This window comes from Andrographis paniculata, unplaced genomic scaffold (genome assembly GCF_009805555.1).
Source record: "Andrographis paniculata isolate CXL003 unplaced genomic scaffold, ASM980555v1 Contig38END, whole genome shotgun sequence".
Lineage (NCBI taxonomy): Eukaryota > Viridiplantae > Streptophyta > Magnoliopsida > Lamiales > Acanthaceae > Andrographis > Andrographis paniculata.
Window position 1 is genome coordinate 2,465,847 of NW_026137571.1, and position 26,740 is coordinate 2,492,586.

General features: G+C 32.3%; 3 protein-coding genes across 3 annotated transcripts; 2 read left to right on the forward strand and 1 right to left on the reverse strand.

The window, feature by feature from the left end:
* The first annotated feature begins 1,232 nt into the window (after positions 1–1,232).
* LOC127250802 (fructose-bisphosphate aldolase 3, cytoplasmic-like) lies at positions 1,233–3,760 on the forward strand. The gene is made up of 3 exons (XM_051274227.1): positions 1,233–1,341; positions 2,296–2,523; positions 2,612–3,760. The coding sequence occupies exons 1-3, from the start codon at positions 1,314–1,316 to the stop codon at positions 3,430–3,432; spliced, it is 1,077 nt and encodes a 358-aa protein (XP_051130184.1). The 5' UTR covers positions 1,233–1,313; the 3' UTR covers positions 3,433–3,760.
* A 1,797-nt stretch (positions 3,761–5,557) lies between these two features.
* On the forward strand, positions 5,558–10,020 carry LOC127250776 (uncharacterized RNA-binding protein C428.12c-like). Its single transcript, XM_051274194.1, has 4 exons — positions 5,558–5,773; positions 7,910–8,385; positions 9,040–9,213; positions 9,746–10,020. Exons 2-3 carry the CDS (start codon positions 7,936–7,938, stop codon positions 9,190–9,192), a joined length of 603 nt encoding a protein of 200 aa, XP_051130151.1. The 5' UTR covers positions 5,558–5,773; positions 7,910–7,935; the 3' UTR covers positions 9,193–9,213; positions 9,746–10,020.
* A 13,809-nt stretch (positions 10,021–23,829) lies between these two features.
* On the reverse strand, positions 23,830–26,506 carry LOC127251014 (trihelix transcription factor PTL-like). The gene is made up of 2 exons (XM_051274538.1): positions 26,023–26,506; positions 23,830–25,085 (listed from the first exon to the last, which is right to left on the reverse strand). The coding sequence occupies exons 1-2, from the start codon at positions 26,406–26,408 to the stop codon at positions 24,038–24,040; spliced, it is 1,434 nt and encodes a 477-aa protein (XP_051130495.1). The 5' UTR covers positions 26,409–26,506; the 3' UTR covers positions 23,830–24,037.
* Between the last annotated feature and the right edge of the window lie 234 nt (positions 26,507–26,740).

Sequence of the window (26,740 nt, forward strand, 5' to 3'; positions counted from 1 at the left end):
GAGGTATTTAATGAAATAGTTACTTTGTAATTGGACGTTCCAAAATAGAAATATGTATACTTTCTAACTGGACGGAGGGAGTAATATTTTCGTCCTGCGATATGTATTTATTTAATTTGTTTTTTTTAGGTAGATTTCGAAATATTAATATAATTTTATATGTATATAATAAAAAAAATATAATTTGTCATATATATATATAAATAAATTAGTTAAATAACGATGATGATATTTTATATTTTGACTTGTACACTTGTATATTGTATCTATTTACTTTTGGTGTTACTATTGTAAATTTTAAAATATTGATATTATATATATACACAATATAATGAAAAAAATATGAATATACAATTTTACTCCTATGTTTATAATGTAATTAAATTATTTTGATAATATTTACAATTAAAAAATCGAATAAATTGATTTTTAGATGGAAGAAATAATAAAATGGATAATACTTTAGTTCTTTCTAATTTTTTTCCGAGACGTATTTTTTCAAGAAAATTAATACACTATACATCTTCATTATTTTTATATTTTCTACACAATTTGTTGTACTTTACATAAAAAAAAAAAAAATTTCTTTTCCAAAAATCTCACAAAACAAACTCATGCTACTGAAAAGATTATTAGGAGGTTTTAAACAAACATTATTTAATTAAATATTTTTTAAAAAATTTATTTTTATTAATATTAAATATCTAAAAAAATTGATAAAACAACACAGGCAAGTTAAAAAAAATAATACCCCCTCCGTCCCACATATCATATCCACATTGTCGTTTTTGTCCGTCCCACGTACCATGTAACTTTCATTTTTTTGAAAATAATTACACACTTTAATCTCATTTTAAATTTTTTTAAAAATTTTAATTAAATTAATTAGTTATCTTAATCTTAATCTTAATTTATAATTATTTATATTATAGGATAATTATTTTTACTAATACATTCTTAATTATCTACGAATTATACCTCTCTTAAAATATCGTGTCTACAGTATAGCAGACACTGTATATGAGACGGACTAAGTATTTCGGAAACAAAAAATACTTTTGTTTTCCCATTTGTTTCATAGTCAATCCAATCCACAGTACCTAGTCCAAAAATGTCACCAGGAGGGCAAAGTAGTAAATATAAGTGCCGATATCCATGCACCAGTAGCCGTCGGATTACTTGTATATATATATATCGACGATCGATGAGCCGTTCCTTCACTGCCTCCGCAACAGCGACGCTTTGAGCTCTCTCCGTCTCGTCTCTCTATCTACGTATCTTTCGTCTTCAGTCTTCTCAGTCTCTCCGCAACCATGTCTGCCTACCGGGGGAAGTACGCCGGTAAACTCTCTCTCAACTAATATGGTTTATTTATTTATATTTTTAGTTATAGAATCGCTGTGTTTGTGTAGATCTTCGCTACTGCATTAGCATTTTTCTCTGTTTCGTTTGTTGATTTCAGATCTTATATGTTTGCCGATGTGCGTGATGAAAAATCAGAAAATTGTATTTAGTTTTTAGGTATGGCGATTGGTGGATGCTGTGATCGATGGAGTTCGTTTATTTATTTATTTTTGGTAGCGCCGATTTGTTTTTAAACTGAAAAATGAAACTTCGAACGAATGTATGTTCTTCGTGGGGAGATGCTTAGTACTATTTGCTGGCTTAGTGTATAATTCCCCGTCTTTTACTGATTGATGTACGTATCGGTTGTTGACATCATTGGGCATGTATTCTTCAATGATCTATATCTCCATAGATGTTACGTTTCGTTTTATTATTCTAGGCTTACATTTCAGTTTAATGCGACCAGCGTTTCCGTGTTCCACTGATTTTAGTTCTGGATTTATAACGTGAAACAGTCCATGTTTATGCGATTCGGTATTAGATTTGCGAACTGCAGATTGGACTTGAATTTTTCTATATCTACTATTTCGCGATAGATCATAGAAGTCATCACATTTCGTTTATTGGTATATAAATCAGTGCAAAGCCTGCAAAATTTTACGAGAATTAGAAATGAATGGTTGAATCTATTTTGGAGTGCTTTAGATTTTAAATTTATCCAGTGGAAAATAGGTTTTGAATGTGATATTTTGAATGAAAATGCTCATTACTCTGTAATTCTATATTCTATTCATGAATAGGTATATATGTTGGTGTTACTGTCAATAATTTCTTGTTTCTCCCTCATTTAGCTTACAGATCCTCTAAAGCTTTTTATACTGCCCCCTGTTCTTCAGTTCGTAGACAAATTCCTCTCTTACTGATTCAAAACATTCTTCCTTTCTGCAGATGAACTCATTAAAAATGCTTCATACATTGGCACACCTGGGAAGGGTATCCTTGCTGCCGATGAATCAACCGGAACAATAGGCAAGCGCTTGGCTAGCATCAGCGTCGAGAATGTCGAGACTAACAGACGCGCTCTCCGTGAGCTTCTTTTCACCGCCCCCGGCGGCCTCCAGTACCTCAGCGGCGTCATCCTCTTCGAGGAAACACTCTATCAGAAAACAGCTTCAGGTATATAATAATTAATAAAGCGCATCCTTCTAAAAGTTTAAACTTTTAGATGTGATCGCGGTATAACATCCATGTTACAAAATTTCAGGCAAGCCATTTGTCGATGTGTTGAACGAAGGCGGCGTCCTCCCCGGGATCAAAGTCGACAAGGGCACCGTCGAACTTGCTGGCACCAACGGCGAGACCACCACCCAAGGCCTCGACGGGCTCGCCGAACGCTGCCAAAAATACTACGCCGCCGGCGCTAGGTTCGCAAAATGGCGAGCCGTCTTGAAAATCGGCGCAAACGAGCCGTCCCAGCTCGCGATCAACGAAAACGCCAACGGCCTAGCTCGCTACGCCATCATCTGCCAGGAGAACGGTCTGGTGCCGATAGTCGAGCCGGAGATCCTCGTCGACGGCGCTCACGACATCTACAAGTGCGCCGACGTAACGGAGCGCGTTCTCGCCGCTTGCTACAAGGCTCTCAACGATCATCATGTCCTCTTGGAAGGAACTCTGTTGAAACCCAACATGGTGACTCCGGGATCGGATTCCCCGAAGGTCGGTCCCAACGTCATCGCCGAGTACACGGTGCGCGCCCTGCAACGCGCTGTGCCGCCTGCCGTTCCGGCGGTGGTGTTCTTATCGGGCGGGCAGAGCGAAGAGGAGGCGACGCTCAACCTTAACGCGATGAACAAATTGTCGACGAAGAAGCCGTGGAGCCTCTCGTTCTCGTTCGGGCGCGCTCTCCAGCAGAGCACGATCAAGGCGTGGGCGGGGAAGGAGGAGAATGTCGAGAAGGCGCAGGCTACATTCCTCGGCCGGGCCAAGGCCAACTCGGAAGCGACGGTCGGGACGTACCAGGGTGGCGCTGCCTTGAGCGACGGCGCGTCGGAGAGCCTCCATGTGAAGGACTACAAGTATTGAATGAAGGTATGTGGTTGTTTTGTTTTTGAAGTGTTTCTGCTTTTCTATGCATTGGCTTTTTTTTTTTTTTTTTTTTTTTTTAAAAAAAAAATTTGTCTGAATAAAAGATTGGAGGATGTTTAAAAGTCCTTTTAATTATGGGTAATACAAGGAGTTTGGTTCTAACTTAATATGAAAATTTATGATTATGTATATTTGAAAGAGCAGCAGCACAAAAGTGTGGAAGCTGAAGCTTCCAAGTAGAGATTCAAGAAAAGATGAAATTTTGTGTTGTGTTGTATTGAATGAATTTTGTTGTATGAGTAGATCGAAATGTTGGAAAATTGGTTAATTATTTAATTGGTTAAATTAAATTCATAATTTTCGAAATCGATTATTCGGTGAGTTAAAATGCATGTAGGTTGTACGGTGATTATTGATAGTGTGCTTAGGCATATAAATGCCGTATCTGGATCAGATAATTAGATGCATATATGATAAATAATTATGTGAAATTTAAAATTCAAATAATATATTTATGTCAAGAATTAAATTTGATGTTTATGACCGAAATTAAATTGATGTTTATGACCAAAATTAAATATGATGTTTATTGTCGGACGTTATCAAAATTATGGCCGACGATTACAAACTATTAAAAGTCGACGGTTTCGACTCGGCATTTAAACTCTAAGGGGTGGAGGGCCTATAAAAGACTCTCTCCACCACTTCATTCCACACCACACCAAGAGGAGTTCTTCCTCTCTAATTCTCTCCAACCCACACAATTTCTGGCGAGTTTTCCGGCAAGCTCTGGAAGTTATATTTGCCTAACTTTCCGACATAGCTTAAGTCCCCTTATTTTAGTTCGCCGGAGCTCCGAAATATTGGAGTGTCACCTAATTCGGAGACAAATTTCGTTTTATCTTTGGGAACGTTACGTCACAAACCGGAGGGCACTACCGGGACGTATTCACTTTTACGAAAAGAGGTTCTACCTCGACTCGACATGAATATCGAATTTATTTGGATAAAGTTATTGTGATTATCAAAAGTATTTTGATAAATCGATTATCGAATTTATTTTGATAAAATTATTGTGATTATCAAAATTATTTTGATAAATTGATTATCGAATTTATTTCGATAAATTATTATTGATTATCGAATTTATTTCAATAAAATTGTCGTGATTATCGAATTTATTTCGATAAATTATTATTGATTATTGCATTAATTCCGATAAATTATTTTGATATCGAATTTTATATTTCGATAATTATTTGATATAAATTTTTTCTAACATGAAGAGTATTTTATTTAAATACAAGAGTTTCATCAATTAACTGCTTATGCTAATTGCCTAACAAACTAACAACAAAATAGGTAGTGTGATGCCTGTTCATGATTGTAGTTACTTAGTAAAGATGATAAGGTTAATCAAACTAGTCAGTGTCAACATATTTGGTATGTTTATGATTGATAGTGTCAATGTCAATAGAGGATAAATTATCACAACAGAGAGGAATAGGGAAAGTTTAAAATGTTCCTGTAGTTGCCTAATTTTGCTATAATTTGAATTTTAAAATTTAATACTTCCTCCGTCCCACGAAGAAGTATTAATTTGTTTTTTTCACGTAGTTTTAAAAATATTAGTATTATATTAGGATATAATAGGAATAAAATAGAAATGACTAAAATAACCTTTATTAGTATATGTGATATAAATGTAATGATATTTGTGTAATATATTGTAAGTTGTAAGGGTATTTTTAATGTTAAGTAGATAGTACAATTACTAGTTGATACTTTATTATTGGACGAACTAAAATAGAAAAATAAATATTTTGTTATGTGAGAGAGAGAGTAATACTAATTGATGAACGATGAATATAATAATAAAAATATCTATTAAATTTAATTGATAAAGTTAATAATGATAAAATTTTATTATATATTTATATTATATCTAATGTATATATTTTTAAATTTTTATTTATTTGTATTATAAAATTTTTTATTTTTTACAAAATGACTGACATATACTCCCTCTGATTTTGGTTCTTATTGAATTCGATTTGTATTTTTTCCTAAAAAATTAGTTTTTTTGTTATTTATTTTAGACAACACTATAAAAAAGAAAAACCCTAGTGTCCAAAATCCCAAACCCAATTCCAAATCCGCAGGCACAACATACCCGTTCACAAATCGTCGCCGGCCGCCTCGCCACCAGAATCATCGACCTAGCAGATCGTTGCCGGCAGCCTCCCTCAGTCGCACACGACGCACAATCTTGTCTGTCTTCTCGCCCACTCCGAAGTCGCAATTCCCAGCCTCGCTTCGTCTTTCAATCCCTCCCAAGGTATGAGCGTACAATATGTGTTTATTGTTTCTTATTCTTTGTGCAATTACAAGCTCTTAACAATTGAAGCGTTTCCTATTGTACTCTGGTTTTATTCATGTTTGATCACTCTGGAGTATTCATGTTTTTTTCATGTTCCGTAAGCTTGAGGTAGATCTTAAGCTCACACTTTTTTTTTTTTTGATTACATACCTCTAATTGATGCATAAATGAGTGAAACGAAACACGTCGACCACTAAGGTTGAAAAACAAAACAGATCAAACATTTTCAATGTTCGAGAAAAATTACAAATCTCAATCAAGACTACAACTTGTAGCGCGGTATCAGTATATGGTATACCCTACTAACCATCCTTAAATGTATTTTTTTATTTTTTAAAGAGTCTACTTTAAGGTTAATGTTTAATTGAGATTATCAATTGAGTAGATATATTGAAGCATCATGCCAAACTTAAAAGAATTTTAGTGTAAATCATATCAGAACTTTTAAGTTACACAAGATTCATCAATTAGGTGACTTTTCTCCCTACTCTTAAGAATTCAATTATTTGTGCTTATTGTATTGCATGTGGCTTGGATGATATGTTGTAGCATTGCATGTTGAAATATATGTGTGTGTGATCACTTCTAGTTGAGGTATCCAAGATAACATTTGGTTAGAGACCATGTATGTTTGCCGATTTTTGTATAAAAGTTGGCATCTCACGTTCTCAATTATGGATAAAACTTCTTACATGATTGTGTAGTTATGTACCGAGACTCTAGATGCCATTGTTTGGAAGGTTGTGCTTTTTGGTGTCTTTTGAATAGTAAAATTTTTGAATTGTAATAATTGTTTGATGGAATATAAATAAGTATTTGATTTGATCTTTTGAATATAATGTTTTTTGGTATATAATATATTAAATGAAAATAAATGTATAATGTGATTTCGTGGGAAAATTAAATTATTGTAGATGAATATAGTGAACTGGTTGGGAGAAAAAATGAGACAAAATACAGACAAATAAAGTGATGTGTATCTACAGAGCCAACATTTATTAGTTGTTTGTAATGGAACGAGGACTGCCATTCTGTTGTTTAGGAGCCGTGAGGCTCATGTTGGAATAGTCCCGATTGATTGTCAATGAGCTGATTTGCACAGGTCATTTGAGCAGCTAGTTTTGTTGATTATGGACCTTGTAGTCCTGACACTATACACGACATATGTGCCTAGATAGCCCTGGAGGCCCCGACAGGCTCTTCAATTCTCAGATGAGCCTAGATAGTTGTGATACCCCAGAGTTGAATAGAGATAAGTCGGAGAGAATGTGATATCCCAAAGTTGAATTGAGTTTAAGTAGATCAATTAGACTGTTCATGTCAATAATGTGCACTTTTTCAGAAGTCCACTTAAAGGAACTCTAGAGTTAAATATATTCATTCTAGAATAATTTCAAAATGGGTGACCCGGGGAAAGTATCCCAAAATACGCGTGAGTGAGGACAAAGTGCTATGATAGAACTTGTGTTGATCCATGGGTCAGTCTACGATCCCCACACACCTGATTTTGCGGGGCTTGCGGGCCGGGGTGTTACAATAGTCCCAAGCCCACAGGTTCTAATATTCCGATATTTGGGATGGGTCTTAGATAATTCCAGCTTTAGATATACTCATATTTAAGTGAATTGCAGATAAGACGAGATATGTGATGGCCTGATTAGAGATCTTGATTAGTTCAGAAGCTGAAAAAGATTAGAAAAAGGCTCATTGCATGGCATGTTTTTACAAAATTTATACATTTAAACTGCATGTCTTATAAAGTTTTGTATTGATAAATGATTTTCATCAATATACTGTTTATTTCAACAACTAATTCATGTGTCTGCCCATACCCAAGCATATAAAAAACTCCATTTACGTGTGTATACTTATTTATGTTCAAAATCCAAAGAGAGAACTGGTAAATATGTAACACTGAAAAGGAATGAATTTAGAAGCTCTATGTTAATATATTTTATAATTTGGTTTGTGAATTTGTTATTTGCATTACCTTTTCCATTCGAATTTCCCATCTCCGTAAATTTTTATAATTGATTTAATCAAGTACCAATTTTTATTCTGTCTCATACACTTTGGTTTCTATTCGTGGTTTAGTTTTGGTATAGTTAATGTGACAACTCATGGGCACCGCATCGGAGGAAGAAGAATATACCTCATTCCTTGAGAAGGTAAAAAGGACAATCTACGTCGACAACTTGGCACCTCAAGTGACCGAATCAGTATTGAAAGCTGCATTCAATCAGTTTGGAAATGTGATTAGTATTCAGATCACACCCGACTATCTTGAGTCGAAAAGAATGCCTCGTTCGGCTTTGGTGGAGATGGAAACCCCCAAGCAGGTTAAAGAAATTGTGTTTCAGATGGCAAATTTCCCATTCATGATATCTGGAATGCCCCGGCCAGTCAGAGCCTACCCTGCAAAAGTGGAGATGTTTGACAACCGTCCAAGGAAACCAGGCAGGAAAATAGAGTGTCGATGGTTGGACCCAAAAGAAGCCGAGTTTGAGGTTGCCCAGAAAATCAAGCACACTGTGAGAAGACATGCTGCAGAAGCATCACTAGTGCTTGAGGTACACATTGGGTCATAACCACAGTTTTTATGTTTCTTTCGTTTCAATTGGGGTCAATTGAATTTGTGTCTAGGGTTGTGAATTGGAACAAGTAATTTACGATTTCACTTTTTTTTTTTTCCTTCCTGAAATCTGAATTCGGTCATTCTTGATTAAAAGATTCCGAAATTGTTTGGGAAGTCTTGGAATCAAGGCAAAATAGCAAGACAACCCCAATGGTTTGCGAAATTTGCTAAAAAGACCCCTGGTTCTAAAATTTCGTTTTACTTACCAGTGGTTCAGATAATGATAGCAAGAAGTACCCCACCCATTAGTATTTACCGGAGATTGTAGCAGACATGTTTAAACTGTGAGTATTATAACAAATTCATAGATTATAGAAAAAAGAAAACTAGTTTTAATAAAACACATGAGAGTATTTTTGTAACTTCCTCGCCTGTTATGTTATCTATGAATTTGTAATAATACTGGCAGTTTAAGCACGTCTGCTACAATTTTTGTTAAGTACTGACGAGTGGAGTATTTTTGCAACATTATTTGAACCACAAATAGATAAAACAGAGTTTTAGGACCAGGAGGTTTTTTCAGCAAATTTCGCAAACCACATGAGTGAATGAAATAATGACGTACTTATTGTAATGCCAATGTGTGCAGCAACAACGGGTGGAGGAAGAAAAGCTTGCAAACCAACAGAGTGAAATGTTGAAATCTCATTACAAGAAGTTTGAGCTTCTGGAAGGCGTCTTTGACGACGGGACTGCTAAACATTTAGCGCGCCATTACAACATGCCAATGTCCGATGCCTGAGATTCTGCGTGGGAATAAAAGGTAATTCTTCTTCACCTCAAAAATGTGTTTTATTTATTCTCCCTATGTTCTTAAGATTTTATTTATTACATATCTTTTAACATTGAAATGCATCAATAAGTGATTGTGTGTAGACATGTCTTTAGTAATTTAATGATATGAATTAGGCTCAACCATTTTGTAACTAAGCTGGAATTGTGTGTATATATATAATAGCTGTTTGAAATAATTAAAGATTATTCTGTGTTTTCACAATGTCTTTATGATGATAGAGGATACTAAGAGGTTTGCTCGGATTTAGTTTGAAAATAGTAAAAAGTTAAACGTGAAATAGTTTTTTTTTTTTTAAATGTAAATATTCTTTTGATGTCATATTTGAATGAAATGTATTTTTGATACAATATTGAAACCTAACAAAATGTTTATTTTGTGTTTTTGGATATATATATATTTTTAAATTAGACATAGATAAGTGTGTCAGCTCTATAAAAAATAATATTTTATGTTGAATTGAACTTTTTTTTATTTATTTTTTGTTTTTTTGATGACGTAGGAATCCGCAGCCGCTGCCTGAAAGTGTTAAATCTCGGCCGAACCTAATACTTTGCAAACCAGGTCTGACGGAAAAGTCAACGCTATGCGAACCATGTTTGGTAGGTGACCTGAGGCGTCGGAGGTTTGAATTGAATTTTTTTTGAGTGAATAGACAGTATATTTATTATATAATATTTATATAATTAATACACTATATGTTAAATTTATAAAAGAGAGGAAAATTCAAATATATTTATTTATTAATAAATAAAAATAAAATATTAAAATGAATTATATCTTAAAAAATTTAGAAAAATAATTAAGACAATAAAAATTAGGAAAAACGTTCAACTACGAAACAACATATGTAAAACATGTGTACAATAATTTATTACAGTGTATTATTATATATCATCTCAATATATACTAATGAGAAATGGTAAATTATATATAAATTATGGTTTTTTCTATGGTGGCTCTAAAATTTATTTTAGCCTACAAGTTTAAGATATATCAACTCCTAATGTTACTTTGTGGAGTATCAACAAAGAGCAATGGAGAAAATGTACAAAAATAAAAATAAAAATAAAAATATATGCTGTCGACAAAAAATTGATTTTTCAGACAACTGCGGTTGCAATTAATAAAAGAAACAAAAAAAGTAAAACAAATAAAAGGCAAATAAAATTGATAAAACTTAAATCCGATCAATAATAATAATAATAATAATAATATTCATAAAACTTGAAGGAAGACAAATAAACATTATAGTGCATGAACCTAAAGGAATAGACGAATATGCAATACAAGAGAAAAAATAAAGAACCAAAAAAGAAAAATAAAACATAACACTCCTCCCGGCCCAATACAATAGTCTTGTTTACTATTCATTTCTATAATAAAGATATCTCTACTTTTTTATTATTATTACAAAAGTCATTTATTCCTATTTTTTTATCAACTACCAATATAATATCAATATTCCTTAAATATTGTGCCGAACACAATAAGACTATACTTTTAGGACGGAAGGACTATAAAAAAATAAATAAATAAAATAGAGGAAGGAAAACTTCTGAGCTTCTTCCCGGGGACTTTTTGGCATCAAATCGCCTGTTCCAGAAACTTACCCTCTTCTACTCTCAATTTATGGAAAAAAAATTATATGTAAAATTTAATTTAATTTAGGTATTTTAATTTTGAATTCTATCTCTATCACTTACTTCTTTTTTTTTTTCAAAAAATCAAAAGTAAAAACTATTCCATGTTAATTTTTATTTAATTTTAAAATTTTTTAGTTTTACATTACTTTATATTTTTTATGGATAATATATAGTTTTTCATAAAATATCACAATGAAATAACAAAAAAAAGTACATACAAAATAAGCTTTTGAAATATATTATATATTTAGACTTAATTGTTATACAATATTCTATGTTTTATTTTTATCTTAATAGTAATTTAATATAAATTTTATAAAAATTTAATACTCCTACCGTGTCTAGCCTAAAGATATACATTTATTTTGGTTATGGGAAACTGGTGTCATCATTGTCCAATATGTTGGATTACTTACCTGCACAAAGAAAAAGATAAAAACAAGTTAGTCAAGCAATTGTCTTTGGCTCTTTGATTCTTACACTATCCAGACTTGTCTTGTCAGTTTACTTTACTGGGTCTGGATAAGTAGAATTACGTATGGCTTGATCCCGTTTGAATACGTAGGCAGCCCTACTTTGGGCGCAATTATAGGTTTTTTTTTTTTTTTTATAAAAACAAGTTAGTCAAACAATATAGTAATTTAGCCTAACATCTACACACGTGTAGAATACAACTAATCGAATGTGTCAAAACATATTATTTTCAAACAAGATACAAATTTATTAATTTTCCACAATATTGTATACAATAGGAGGAATATATTCAAATCCAAACTTCGACAGAATTACATTACATTGTAAATATGTCATACAACCAAAATATGTAACACTCAATATACAAATAAAAAGAGACGGTCTGGTGGTGTGTGAGTTGGACCATGGGTTCAAATCTCCGATGCCTCATATCATCTGCCACATATAGTTCGCCTAGTGTAACTTGCCTGTCGGACCTAGTTTGCAGGGTATTAGGTTCGGCCAGGGATTTACCCAGTGCACACTTTCGAGTAGCGGCTTTTAGGACTATTCCTAACCTTACCTCTAACAAATAGGTAATTTTCAAACTTATTTTCAGTTTTACTTACAATAGGCTCACCAACAACAAATAAGATTCGAAAATCAACAACAAAAATATCAATTTCATTACATAAAATACTCCACCTCATATTGAACACTATAAAAAAACAACAAAAATATCAATTTCATTATATAAAGTACTCCACCTCATATTGAACACTATAAAAAACAATATTAAGTTCTTTCTCAAATTTGATATTATCAGTTTCAACATCAAATAGCACAGATTCGACTGATTGAACACATGTTTCATTAGAAACAGAATTAATATCATCACATTTAAAAACATAATCCCTTCTCAACCTTTGAATTTTCGTTTATTTGAATAGACACATTTTAGCAACACTACAATTAATTACGTAATCACTCTCAGCAATTTCAATGTCAACAAATTGCACATTTTTTGATTTGCAGACAACATGTTGAATATCCGTACATTCAAAATGAAAATCAAATTTGACAGGTTTAATTTCTCCATTTTCTATATCAACCAAATTATATTCCACCTTAATTCTAATATTACAAAAATTTGTATTAATTTCAACAGTTTCACAATCAACCAATTCAGATTCTCCAATATTCAAACATGACATACAAATTAAATGTCACATTATTACTAATAATAGTTTTAAATTCGGATTTAGAACTTAACCACAATCTATACTCCGTAACACCATAATTTAAGAAAACACAATTTTCAGTCTTCATTTCAAATTTATCAATGCAAATACGTATCACAGCAAGACACCAAAACATACGAACATTAGATATGTCGACTTATCTACCCAATCACTTACTTTCAGGAATTTCGCCATTAAGGGGGATAGAAGATGTTCGATTTAAAAGATAAGTTGCCGTTACAGCGGCTTCACCCAAAAATTTTCCTGATAAATCGGATGAAGTCAAAAGACTTCTAACTCTCTCCAAAAGAGTCCGGTTTAGCCTCTCAGCCACTACACTAGATTGAGGTGTTATGGAGACAAATTCAAATTTCATACAATTTTTATTGAACCAAGTATTACAAAAATTCAAACTATTATCAATTTTAATACATTTAATTTTTGTGTCAGTTTCAAGTTCAATTTGAATTTTCTAATTCTTGAAAATTTTAAATAAATCCAGTTTATTTTTCAATAAGAAAATGCAAATTTTTCTAGAAAAATCGTCAACAACAATTAAGATATATCAACTCCCACTATGAGTGGGTTCCTTGGAAGGTTCACATATATCTATATGTATACATTCCAAATTTTGTTTTGAAAAAATATTATTTTAAGGAGTTTTTGACGAAAATTAAACTTTACAAAAGGAACAATAGAAAATTTCTCATTTTTTCATATGACCAGATTCATGCATAATTTTCAGACCATTATTGCTAATATGACCTAGCCTCTTATGCCATAATTCAAAATTATCTATATTATAATATACATTCATAGGTATATCAAAGGTTACGTACAAGTCATTTTTCAATTCTGCCCTAAAATCACTAAAAACCCTTTTGTTATTTTCATGCAATTTAAACCTCACTTTCCTTCTAAACTTAAAGTAAATAATCTAACACATGACAACAGATTATTAGATAATTCAGACACATATCTCACATCATGCAATTTCAGTACATTTTCAGATCTAAATTTCAGATTAATAACACAAATTTCTTCAACTTTACATACATGTTTATCAACTATAGTCACATAACAATGTGTTAAAAATTTATACTCAGAAAAAATATTTTTCAATGGTATCATATGATATGTGCAAGCAGAATTAACTATCCATTCATTAGCAATAAAAAAAAATTTGAATTTAAATCTGGACAAAAAACAAACACATTCCACAAATCATTATCAATAACAGTATATTGGCTAACTCACATGCTGCATTACTATTATTTTTTATTACCGTTATTATTATTATTATTATTATTATTATTATTATTCTTATTATTATAGGTTTCTTATGGAAATTTCTTATGAAGTGTGAATGATCACCACAATTATAATATTTCTTTGATCTTTTATTAGGAGTTTTAAACCTATTTCGATTTTTATTTTTATTATTCTGATTTTTATTCTTATTATCAGAATTTCCAAAATTATTATTCTTATTAGATCTAAAATGAAATATACCCCTTAATATACATAACCTCACCGGATTTATTAAATTTATTTACATTCAAATCTAATTCTTTATTTTTTGAAACATTAATAACCACATCTAAAGTTATAAAATCACGCTCATATTTAATTGCAGATTTTACATCAGAATATGCACTTGGAATAGCATTCAAAAGAACTTTATCACAATAATCATCTGTATTCTTATCACCGGTAAGCTTAATATCTTGAATTAATTTTTGAAAAATATCAAAATTTTCATCAATAGTTTTAAATTAATCAAATTTAAAACTAAAGATTTTTTTTAACAAATAAAGCCTACTAGGTAAAGAAGTTTGAGTATATAATTCGTCCAATTTATTCCACAATGCTACAACAGATTCTTGCCTACCAACCTTACAAATTACATGATCAACTAAATTTAGAATTATGCAAGATGAAGCCATTTCATCCAACTCGGTCCTCTTTTCGAGAGGAACTGTAGTTGCTTGATCCGGCTCCGCTTTAATTAATCTTTGAGTAACAAGTATACTTCTCATTTTTTGTTTCCAAATAACAAAATTAATTTTTTCATCAAAAGGTTGGATATTAAAAAACATTTCCCAACCATAATTATCAATTTTCGAAAATAGTTTATATAAAAAATGGCAAAATAGCATAAAACCCCTCTGTGATTTCCCGAATTTGCTGAAAACCCCCTGTGGTCCTAAAATTCCATAAAACCTACTTGTGGTTTCTAAAACGTTGCAAAAAATCCCTCCCCCCACCCCGTTAGGATTTAACGGCGATTGCATCTCACGCGCTCCTATTGCAATTTTTTGTACGAAAATTGATATATTACTATGTGAAATTACAAAAATACCCTTAGATATTAATACACCTATATTCATCTCCTTCACCTTTTTCTTCTCCTAAACAGCAGAGGACATATGATTGATGCCCTGGGCGATAGGCTGTGGAAGACCGAGGTGAATACAGACAACGGCGACTGGATGGCGATGGCGGTGGTCGGCGGTGGCTGTCAAACTGGAACAAATTCTTTTTCTTTTGATAAAAAAAAAATTTAAACAAGATCCCAAACAAAAAATACCAAACTAAAAAAATTAAAAAATTAAAAAAATCAATACACTCATCAAAGTGGGTTTGCAATTGTGTTTTTGTGTTGGGAAGAATCAAGAACGGGATGATTTTTCTTCACCATTAATGGTGGAAACTAAAATTAAGGGTTGAATTAAACAAAAAACAAAAAAAAAACTGTGGCCGCGCTGGCCTGGGAGCGTGGGTGGCCAGCGGTTGTCGACGGCGGCGCTACTGCGGTGTGGCGTCTGGTCGTGTGCGGCAGCCTGGCTGGTCAAGGTGATTACTGATCGGGTTTTTGGAAAATGGGAGATTAATTTGGAAATTTAGGGTTTTTTTTTTCTAAAAAGAAAAGAATAAGAAGAAGAAGAAGATGTCTAAGGAGGGGAAATAGAGAAGAAAAGTAGTTGGGCAAGGAGAAGAGATGGTGGAGGAAGAAAACGATGGTGGATGGTATGGGTTGGGAGGGGAAGAAAAGATGAGGCGTTGAAGGAGAAGGGGAAGGGGAATGAGAGAGAAAAGTGATAGAGTAGAGAGAGAAAGAGAATTTAAACAGGGGTATAATGGTTACTCTGTATAAAAATTTAACACCGTTAATGCAATTTAGAAAGAAGGGGCGAGTGTGCAACGTTTTAGAAACCACAAGTAGGTTTTATGGAATTTTTGGACCACAGGGGGATTTTATGCTATTTTGCCAAAAAAAATTCGAAAAACAAAATTTGTTTGACAAAAAAAAGTTTGTTTTTAAAAAATAAGTTTATTGAAAAAACAAAGGTTTATACAAAATACATAATATTTTAAAACAAATTGAGAGCCAAACAAACACCAAAAAATCACAGAACACAAACAACAATTTACATAATACAAACACAACAATCAAATACAACAACAAATATATCACAAAATATTGCAATCATAGGAAAATATAAAACTAAAAGTAAAGCCTATTTATTACAACATTCACTCATGACTATTCCATCGAAGGTATTCGAGAATCACTCACAAGAGTGAGGATCAGAATTTTGCAACATTCGTATCACAATAGCTTTTACAATCGATTTAGCGGAATTTAAATGCGGATATTAAACTAAGAAATGAATAAAAATAATATAATAGTTAGGGGTTATAGAGTTTACCTCGAAGTACAACAACAATATATTCCCTACAAAAGTACAAGGAAAAATACAAATAACCTATTCTTTTTCAAGAATCCAGTCAACTAATAACAATAAAACAGAAACAATGTTTCTCCTATAACCAAAGTTAGAGTCACCGAAATTCACGAACAGAGACAATACAAGGCCATAGAAAACAGTTTTAACAAGATCCTTGAAAACAGTTTTTATTTTAAAGATTTTAACAAAATATAGTTACGATTTTCAAGATCTTAAATAGTTTTAACAAAAAACTTTTAGATTTTAACCCAACAAGCATAAATCTAAACGAAAATAAAACGAAACAATAATATTTACGATTTATAAAAAAAAATAAATATATTAGTAATTAGTAACAGAGTTTACATTTACTAAAAACATATGAACATTTGATTTGAACAAATGAAAATAAAAATATTTAAATATTACAAATGGACGAAAATAGTACTATATCCGTACGACTTTAAGAATTTCATTTACTTTTGAGTGTTAATATTTAAATATTAATTGTTATATGAAAAATGTAGTGCAAATTAAGGAAAAATAAAAAAATACTTATATTAATGTCTTATATGACATTTGTGCAAAAACTCATATAAATATAAAAATATTTTTAATTTTAGATACAATACACAAAATGTAAATGAAACCCTTAGAGTCATACGGATGAAGTACTAAATAGATATTTGACTATCAATGTCCATATTATTTTTAGTTCTATAAATGATACATCCATAATAGGTAATATAGTTTATATAGTGTATATTAGTATAAATTTATTATAAACTAATTAGTACTCTCCCGTCCTAATTTAAAGTATTATTATTTACTTTTTTTGTTTATTCCACTTTAAAATATATATTTTTTATTTAAAAAATTAATTATACACTAATATTAAAATATATTTAATTTTTAATTAAATTATAAATATACTATTATACATATAATTATTTTATACATAAAATCAAATGATAAAAATGTAAAAAACTCTTATACACTTCCACTGATCGATAAAATACTATTATTTATTAATCTACTACAAAATTTCGAAAAGCTGTGTTGAATTGAAATGGAGCAAGTAATAAATTATTATGAGATATTAGATAAATATGTTCTATTTTATACACATTAATAATAAAATTGTTACAATTATTGGAGATAATCTATTTATATTTATCCGTCTCAAAAGAATATCCATATAGACACGAAAATATTAAAAAAATTATATAATTAGTGAATAATTCGTTACCAAAGTTTTATTATTTAGCCTCGAAAATTATCTCAGAATCAATTTCGAGACTATAAAAATATAAATAAATATTAAATCAATAAGTTTTTTTTGGTCTTCGAAACCCCGAGAGTATTTAAAATAGTTTCAGATTTTTCGAAATTATATTAATATATATTTTATTATATTGAATAGTTTCAGAATTTGAGAATATATTTTAAATAGTCTCGAAAATTTTGAACTTTTATTAGTTTTGGAAATTTTGAACATTTATTAGTTCGAAAACTTTCAAACATATTTTAATTAGTCTAAAAAATTTCAAAACTATTTTAAATAGTTTCAAAAATTTTGAACTTTTACCGGTCCCGGGAATTTTGAACATACTTTTAATATGTCTTGGAGTTTCCGAACGTATTTTAATTAGTCTCAAAAATTTCGAACTTATTTTAAATAGTTTTAAAAAATTCTGAACTTTTTTTAGTCCCGTAAATTCCAAACATGTATTAGTTTCAAAAATTCCGAATCTATTTAGAAATAGTTTTGAGAATTCTAAACCTTTATTATATATACTAGTATATTATTACATTTTAATAGATGGCCTCGGAATTTTCCGAAACCATAAAATAATTCAAAATTCCCGTCTATATTATCATCTCCAAATTTTAAAAATTTCAATATTAAATTTCTCTTTAAAAAAAATAAAAAAAAAAAAAAATTCAAAACTTAAACCCCCTTCCCATAAAAATTCAAATAAAAAAATCCCCGCACAAACTATGTTTCTCTAATTTTAAAAGATTTAAATATTAAATTTTTAAAAAATATATTCAAAACTTAAAAAAAAAACTCTATGCATACCCCTACCCACCCTACCCAAATTAATTTTCTCTCTCATTTGTTTCTTTTTTTCCTTAATTTCTAGGTGGTGTTTAGTACAGAGAAATAGAGATAGAAATTGAAATGCCTCTATTTCTCTTCTTTGATTGAGACATAAAATTCAACAGAAATAATCCAATGCCTCTATTTCTCTTGTTTGATTGGGACAGAAAATTCAAAATTGAAAAATAATCTATTTCCTATTCTCTAATTTTATTTATATTTCTCAACTGAATTCTCTATTTTACTAAACAAAAGAATAATTCTCATTCTTTACATAATTATTTTTCTCTGCAATTGCATTCTTTGTACCAAACGCACCCGGCACCCCTATATTCTCCTCCTCATCCTTCCCGGCAGCGGCCGCAGTGATGACGAGGACGGCAGCGAGGGTCCGATGGAGCCTCCTACTTCATTTTTCTCCAGAGGCGGCAGCGACAACCCGTCTTCTTTCTTCTTTTTCTTCTCCAGCGGTGAAGGCGTCAGAGCCTCATCCTTCTTTCTCTCTGGTGGCGGGGGCACTCTTCTTTCTTTCTTCTTCTCCCACACAGCGGCAGTGGCCCGGAGGAACCTCATCCTCCTCCTTCTTCGGAGGCGGTGGCGGCGTCAACCTGTCCTCTTTCATCTTTTTCTTCTTCTCCGGCAGCGGCAGCGTCAACAGTGGCAGCGGCGGAGTCTTCTCCTCCTCTTCTTTCTCCACCGGCGGCACCCCTCTTCATCTTTCTTTTTCTTCTTGTTTTTTGTTAACATGTATTTAGAAACAATATATTATATTTATGGTAGTTATCTTATTTAAGATATTCGTAGGATTCTTGCATTATTTAGACGATTTGTATATCACTATAAATATGTACATATTCTTATGATTGAAATAGAGAATTTCAGTTTCATATTCTAACATGGTATCAGAGCTAAATTTCGAAAACCAAGCTCGAGGTGCCTGTTTCAAACCATATAGGGCACGACGAAGTTTACATACCTTGGAAGAGGTAGGAAAACCAGGAGGATGAGACATATAGATGTCCTCGGATAAATCGCCATGCAAGAACGCATTCTTGACATCGAGCTGGTGCAGGGGCCACCGACGAGCGGCAGCGACAGCGATAAGACATCGGACAAAGGTGAGACGAGCAACCGTGGCAAATGTCTTCTCATAGTCTATACTATATTGCTGGGTGTACCCTTTGGCTACCAATCGCGCCTTGTAGCGCTCGATGGATCCATCAGAGTGAGTTTTGATTCTGAATACCCACTTGCAGCCAATAGGTTTCTTGCCAGGGGTAAGATCAACCATATCCCACGTATGGGTTTTCGCCAAAGCCCGCAACTCCTCAGACATAGCCTGCCGCCACAACGGATCCGCATACGCCTCACGAAAGGACCTGGGCTCATGGTGGGACAAGGTGGCAAAGAAACAGTGATAATCAAGTAAGTGTGTAGGAAGGTGACTAACCCGAGTGGAACGGCGAGTGCCAGGATCAGGGTCGGAGATTGAAGTAGTGTCAGGCTCTGGTGATGGTGATGTATCGAAGTCGAGAGTATGAGTAGGCTCGGGGATCAGCGTCGGTTCAGGAGGCGCAACCGGGACAGTGTCAGGAGCGGGGGACGAGACCGTGTCATTGGAGGGGAATAGAGGTGGAGAGGACAAGGCAAAGAACGGAGATGAACGATCAAAGGGAACTCGAAAGTGGGACAAGGTAGAGAATTTAGTATTCTCCCAGAATATGACATGACGAGAAATACGTAGCCTATTGGAAATGGGATCCCAACAACGATAACCCTTGTGCTCTAACCCGTATCCCAGGAAGCAACACAGACGCGCGCGAGGTTCTAACTTAGTGCACTTATGAGGAGGGAGGAGGACAAAACTGACACAACCGAAAGGGCGGAGAAGACTATAATCAGGAGCACGATTAAATAGTCTTTCAAATGGACTGACATTACCCATGACAGAGGAAGGGACACGATTATAGTGTGGACAGCAGTGAGTGCGGCTTCCCCCCAAAAACGATCCGGACAAGAGGCAGATAAGAGAAGGGTGCGGACTGTATCGAGGATATGTCGGTGTTTACGTTCGGCACAACCATTTTGTGGAGATGTGTATGGGCAGGAGCGTTGGACAACAGTACCCTGATCAGATAGGAAACTGAGGAAGGATGAATCGGTATACTCAAGAGCATTATCTGTGCGGAGAATTTTTATGGTGGAGGAAAATTGGGTATGTATCATTTTGGCAAAGTCCATATAAATAGATGGAAGTTCAGAACACTGCCGCAGAAAGTAAATCCATGTAAAACGAGAATAGTCATCAATAAAAATCACAAAATAACGAGAACCATTCATAGACACAGCGGGCGAAGGTCCCAAAATATCCGAGTGAACTAATAAAAACGGTGTATTCGTAACGGAAGTACTATGAGGAAATGATAAGGCATGTTGTTTTCCCAACGAACAATCCATATAATTAAAAGACTCAAACTTGACAGAACCCAAACGACCCTGACTAATCAAAGACCTGAGTTTATTGGAGGACGCATGACTGAGACGATGATGCCACTGAAGGTAGAATGGGGTGTTAACATATATTTAGAAACAATATATTATATTTATGGTAGTTATCTTATTTAAGATATTCGTAGGATTCTTGCATTATTTAGACGATTTGTATATCACTATAAATATGTATGTATTCTTATAATTGAAATAGAGAATTTCAGTTTCACATATTCTAACATTCTTGTTTGACGACTCCTCCTCCTCCTCGGCGGCACACAATGGTGACATTTTGATTATATATTTATATCTTTTAAAAAAAATTTAAAATATTTAAAAAAAAATTCTCAGGCTATTTTGAGTAGTTTCGAAATTTCAGAAGCTATAAAAATAGGTTCAAAAATTCTGAAACTACTCAAAAACATCTTCGGATTTTTCGAGGTTATTCAAAATATATAGCCTCGGAATTTTCAAGACTTTTTGATACAACAATGAGTTTTTAGTCTCGGGTACCAATTCGAGACAAACTCCGGGGCTAAGTAAAAATATCATCGGATTTAGTTTAAATTTTCGAGGTTGATAAAGTAAAAATAATTATTGTATAATATAAGTAATTATAAATTAATATTAAAATAATTCAATAATTTAATTAAGATTAAAAAATTATAAATTATAAAATTTAAAATATGATGAAAGTATATAGTTATTTTCTAAAAAAAAGGGACAATGTGAACAGACGGAAAAAAAAAAGAAGATAATATTTTATATGGGATAGAAAAAATAATATTTTATCACAATATTTTATATAAATATATATTTATTTAATTATTTATTTTATTTATCTCATATTTGTAATTAAAAGCAAGACAAATTTGCCATAAAATTAATCTCTCGGCTAATTTGCTTCAACATTGCTGATTGGAAAAAATTATTGCAAATTTTGCTACATAAATAGTTATGGATATATATATATATTGTAATCCATGCAAATTATGTGACAATTTTTTTGATATTTTTATATCCAAAATTTCATAGTTTATAAATGAGTATTTTTTTTTGTAGCGATATTGTTACGCAGAGGATAAAAAATGCATGTTACTTCAAGGGCAAAAAATATGGTTGCATTGTTATTATTATTATTATTATTATTATTATTATTTAAAAAAAAAAGAATTATCTCATTCTCAATTTCCTCGAAATATGAGAAATAACAATTTTACTCTGCTAACAAATTGAAGAGTTTTCAAAAAATAACTGTTGATAATTTTCTTATAGTTTTGAAATTTTAAGGTAATTTTTTTTGTATTTTAAAAATTGCATGTTCATTTATACTTTAAAACACGTTGCATGAAATCTCTTTTTATATTTTTTTGTATTATGAGAAGATAATTTTTTATTTATATTTTTTGCAGGGGAGTTTCATGCACTATTTTTTAAAATATAAGGGGATAAATTTACGCTGAATTTTGAAATTATTAAGGAAGTATGACAATTTTACCAAATTTTTCCTTTTAAAGTCCATTCTACCAAAATTATAAATTAACATATTCATAGAAAAACACACACTAACACAAAATTTGAATTACCCTATAATGTATATAGGAGTGGAATTGATGACTCGTACCAAGGCACTACATTATACACAATTTTTTTTTTTTTTCCTTTTTTTCACTATTTATTTTACAATAATTAATTTTTTACTTTTAAAAATATTTCATCATATATTTATTTTTTAATTAATATCTTGTATTAATAAAACGATTTTTTTTTTTTTTATTACAAATATCTCATAAAATTATTTATTATTATTTCACATCAAATAGTCATTATAATTTTAAATTTTTATTATTCCAAAGTACATTAAAATTCATCAAAACACAAGCACACAAGCTCGCATCACTTGCTCTAATTAAACATCATGTGAACAAGAAAATGAAGGATTTATTTGCTTATGTTTTCAACTCTTTACATATTTTATATATATATATATATATAAATTTCTTTTCAAAAAAATATTATAAATAAAAATTGTTTTTTTAAAAAATTAAATTATATCAAATATATCTTTCAACTAGATTTATTTTTTAAATAATTTAAAATTTAAAAAATTTCAAAACATATCTACTGAATACCAATAAAAACATACTATATATATATAATCACATTTAACAACTGTTTCTCCTGAAAATTAAACAGCACAAATCAAGACCTAAAAAATTTAAACAAACACACCTCAAACATTTCATATCAAAATCTAGGCTCTATTCACATGTACACCTAAAAATTTAGATACTATTTATCAAGAATATATATATATATTTATTTTAAAAAACATCAAATATTTTTTTTTTCTCACAAAAAATTATACTCTCTTAGGCCACTTTGAAAGTTTACATTTTACTTTTTTTTTTTTTTTTTTTTAATGTTGATATTTGACTATTAATTATCATATTAAAATATAGTAGCAATCAAGAAAAATAGACAAAAATATTTCTATTAGTGTCTTTAATACTTATAAAATAACGTCTGTACAATGACACAAAAAGTAAAATGTAAATTTTCAAAGTGGACAGAGGGAGTCAAATACTATTTTCATCCGGCTCTAAAGGCTATATTTACTTTTTGCGTGTTGATATTTGAATATTAATTAATTATTATATCAAAACGTAGTACAAATCAAGAGAAAAATGTAAAAATACTTGTCTTAGTGTTTTATAATACTAGTAGAATGACATTTGTATAAAATATTATACAAATATAAATATATTTTTAATATTAAATACATAAAAAGTAAATATAATCCTTAAAAGCGGATAAAAGGAGTGGTTAATGTTTTCCATGCTCAAAATTCTCCAAAACTAAAAAAACCTTATATATGATAAATGGTGGTGCACTAAAATAATGGCCAAATAAGACACAATATAATCAAATAATTAGTACAACATCAACATGAATTCATCTATCATTGAATCAAAATCATAAACTACCAAATTTCTTCACCTCACAATTCACAACAACTAATTTCTTAGCTTCATCACTTCTTAATTTCTTGGACTCCATGTTTATGTTATTATCATAAATTACACTCAACATAAATAGAGAATAGGATATCTCCAATTGATCTGATTTTCAATCTAAGATCCTTGTAAAACAATCACCCATTAAGTACCTGAAGCAGTGGTCACTGATGGCGGCGGCGCCACCTCCGGTGTCGCCGTCGGGAGGCGGCAAATCAGAACAATCGTAGTTGCGATCGCGCTCGAAAACCCTTGTTGGATGATCATGATCAAACCCTATTTGATCTCTTGTGTTGCTTGAGTTCAATCCTCCTTGAGTAGGTATCGATTCAAGAATCGAACGGTATGCGCCGCCTTTCGAGCAAAATTCGATCATCTTCTTGTGTAGAAAATTGTTGATAAAATCATTGTGATGATTCTCACTTAGACCCCGAATTTCGGGCATGATCTCACCCGAATCTGAAGCCCTAGCCCTATTTCTCGACTGATCATTTCCCGCTGTCATTTCTTGCAAAGCTTCTATTAGAGCCCAATCCCGGGCTTTGATCCAAGCTCTTTCGGTGCTCCAAAGTTCGCGCTCTCTCTCGATTCTTGCGACATCTTGTTTTCGCCATTCATCCTCTCTTAATACTCTTTCTTGCTCCTTTTCTTCAATAGTTCTCATCATTTTCTCCATCCAAGCCTCTTGTTTATCCATCACATCCTTCATTTGCGCGTCGATGAAAGCCCGGATTTTCGCCTTCCAACCCCTAATCTTCTTACCCTTTGGATCATTGTCTCCATCTCCATCTTCGATTCCTTCATTGGGATCAATGTCGCCGGAAGAGCTAGTTTCGGCATCCAAATAATTGGAGTGGCTCAAGCTAGTGTCCGAAAGCTTCGAACCTTGAAGGGCTTCGATATTTCTTGATGAAGTGTTGTTTGTAGGAATTTGACAATGGAAAGTTGCTCCCAGAGGAGTGATGAGCATTGAAGGCGATGATGAATGTCGATAAGGTTTGCCATAGATAGCTTCGAGCTGTGTAAAGAACCTGTAGTGTTTACCATCTTGCCTCCCAGCTTTGCCTTCTTTAGTCTTTTTGTAATATTTGTACAAATTCTCAAATTTCTCTCTGCATTTCTTGCCACTCCTATGATATCCATTCTCCTCGGACATTATCCTGAATTACAACAATATCAAAATACCTCAAGTGAAGAACCCTAGTTTCATGTAGTAATGGGATTTGGTTTAATTTAATTCCCCAACGATGAGCAAACCTAATTGGGTCTGTAATAATCTAGACAAAATCCCCAATTTCGAATAATCACGTAATAACTTAATTGGATCAAGAAACTGTTACTACTCGATGCTTCCTTTCTTGATTTTTTTTTGGTTTAAAGATTGGATTTTTATTTTTATTTTTATTTTTTAATAGATCCAAACAAAGAAGGGGCAAAAACTGTTGAATAATATTGATATGGATGTCTTGACTTTAGAAGTAATTGCAAAAATCCAGAATGCAAAGTAGAGTTGCATTCCTACCTGCAGATGATATCTGAAACTGGACTTCGAACTAAGCTTCTGTCATTTTCTTAATTCAGATAGTTTGACCATCGAGAAGAAAACAGGTGGTAAAATAGAAAGCTGAACACACTGAAATCAACACAGAAAACCCACTGATTCTCCATTTCATCATCCTTAAATTAAAGCTGTCTGAAGAAAAGGGCTAGTGGAAGGGCAAGATAAATTAAATTAAATTAAATTAAATCTAATTCCAAACATTCATTCCCCTCTTTCCCAAGCACATGTATGTGTGCGTGTATATATATATATATATATATATATATGTTGAGTTGATTTTGAGGGGATTTAGGAATTCCCAAGAAAAATCGTTATGGAGATTTGGAGAAGAGGGGAAAAAATTAGGGCAAGTGTGTTAATTAATTGGGATCTTGTGTGTGTGTGTGTTTTCTGGTCTTGTCTCTTTCATTGATTAAATAATTAGTCACTCTTTGGAATGACCTAATAAACCAATTGAATTAAAAATCTGTGGATTGATTTGGGAATTTTGAATTCGTAAATTAGTTAGGTTAAAAGAATTAATCAGTGATCTGTACCTTGAGACTTGATCCCACAAGGGACCTTTCTGGTTGGCCTCCTTGAACTTGGAATCGAGCCTCGATCGGATCTCCAGAAGGGTAAGAGTTTCCTGCCGTGGCCATCGACCTGACGACGACGACGGCGAGCCGCCATTTGCGCCGCCGTCGAACGCAATTAATTGGCTCCGACTGCTGCCGGCGGCGGCGGAGGGTAGAGTAGTACCACCAGTGGTTGCGCTGCTGTTGGAATCTGAGCTAAACATAAGCATGCCGCCGTAGGGAGGGGTGGATGGATGGAGGAGACGGTGGTCGGGGAGAAAGTCCGGCGGGTGGTGAATCGGCCGGAATAATGGCTTTCCGGTGAGGTAGTGGCGGAGATCGAGCATTCCGTATTGGTCTTCCATGTTCCCTCCGACGACACAGTTTGATGTTTTGGGGAGAGAGAGAGAGAAAATATTGTGATATGGAATTGGGGTTTTTGGATAGGTATGTTGTGAGAGAAAGTGATGAATGCTGTGTTTATAATTTTTAATTTAATTTTTAATTTGTGGTGGATGTTAAGAAGATGCATAATTAATTAATTAATTAATTCGAAATAAATAAATGAACATGAAAAAGGTAAAGAAAGGTGAAATTGTTCATTTCCCCCTCGTTCTTGTACAGAGATTTGTCGATCATCATCTTTGACCCTCTCTCTCTCTCTCTCTCTCTCTCTCATCTCTCTCTCTCTCTCTCT

Coding starts and splice junctions, on each gene's coding strand:
- LOC127250802 (XM_051274227.1), top strand. CDS start 1,314: ATGTCTGCCTACCGGGGGAAGTACGCCG. Junction 1,342..2,295: donor CTACCGGGGGAAGTACGCCG/GTAAACTCTCTC, acceptor TCCTTTCTGCAG/ATGAACTCATTAAAAATGCT. Junction 2,524..2,611: donor CTATCAGAAAACAGCTTCAG/GTATATAATAAT, acceptor ACAAAATTTCAG/GCAAGCCATTTGTCGATGTG.
- LOC127250776 (XM_051274194.1), top strand. CDS start 7,936: ATGGGCACCGCATCGGAGGAAGAAGAATATACCTCATTCCTTGAGAAG. Junction 8,386..9,039: donor AAGCATCACTAGTGCTTGAG/GTACACATTGGG, acceptor CAATGTGTGCAG/CAACAACGGGTGGAGGAAGA.
- LOC127251014 (XM_051274538.1), bottom strand. CDS start 26,408: ATGGAAGACCAATACGGAATGCTCGATCTCCGCCACTACCTCACCGGA. Junction 25,086..26,022: donor TTGTGGGATCAAGTCTCAAG/GTACAGATCACT, acceptor GTTGTAATTCAG/GATAATGTCCGAGGAGAATG.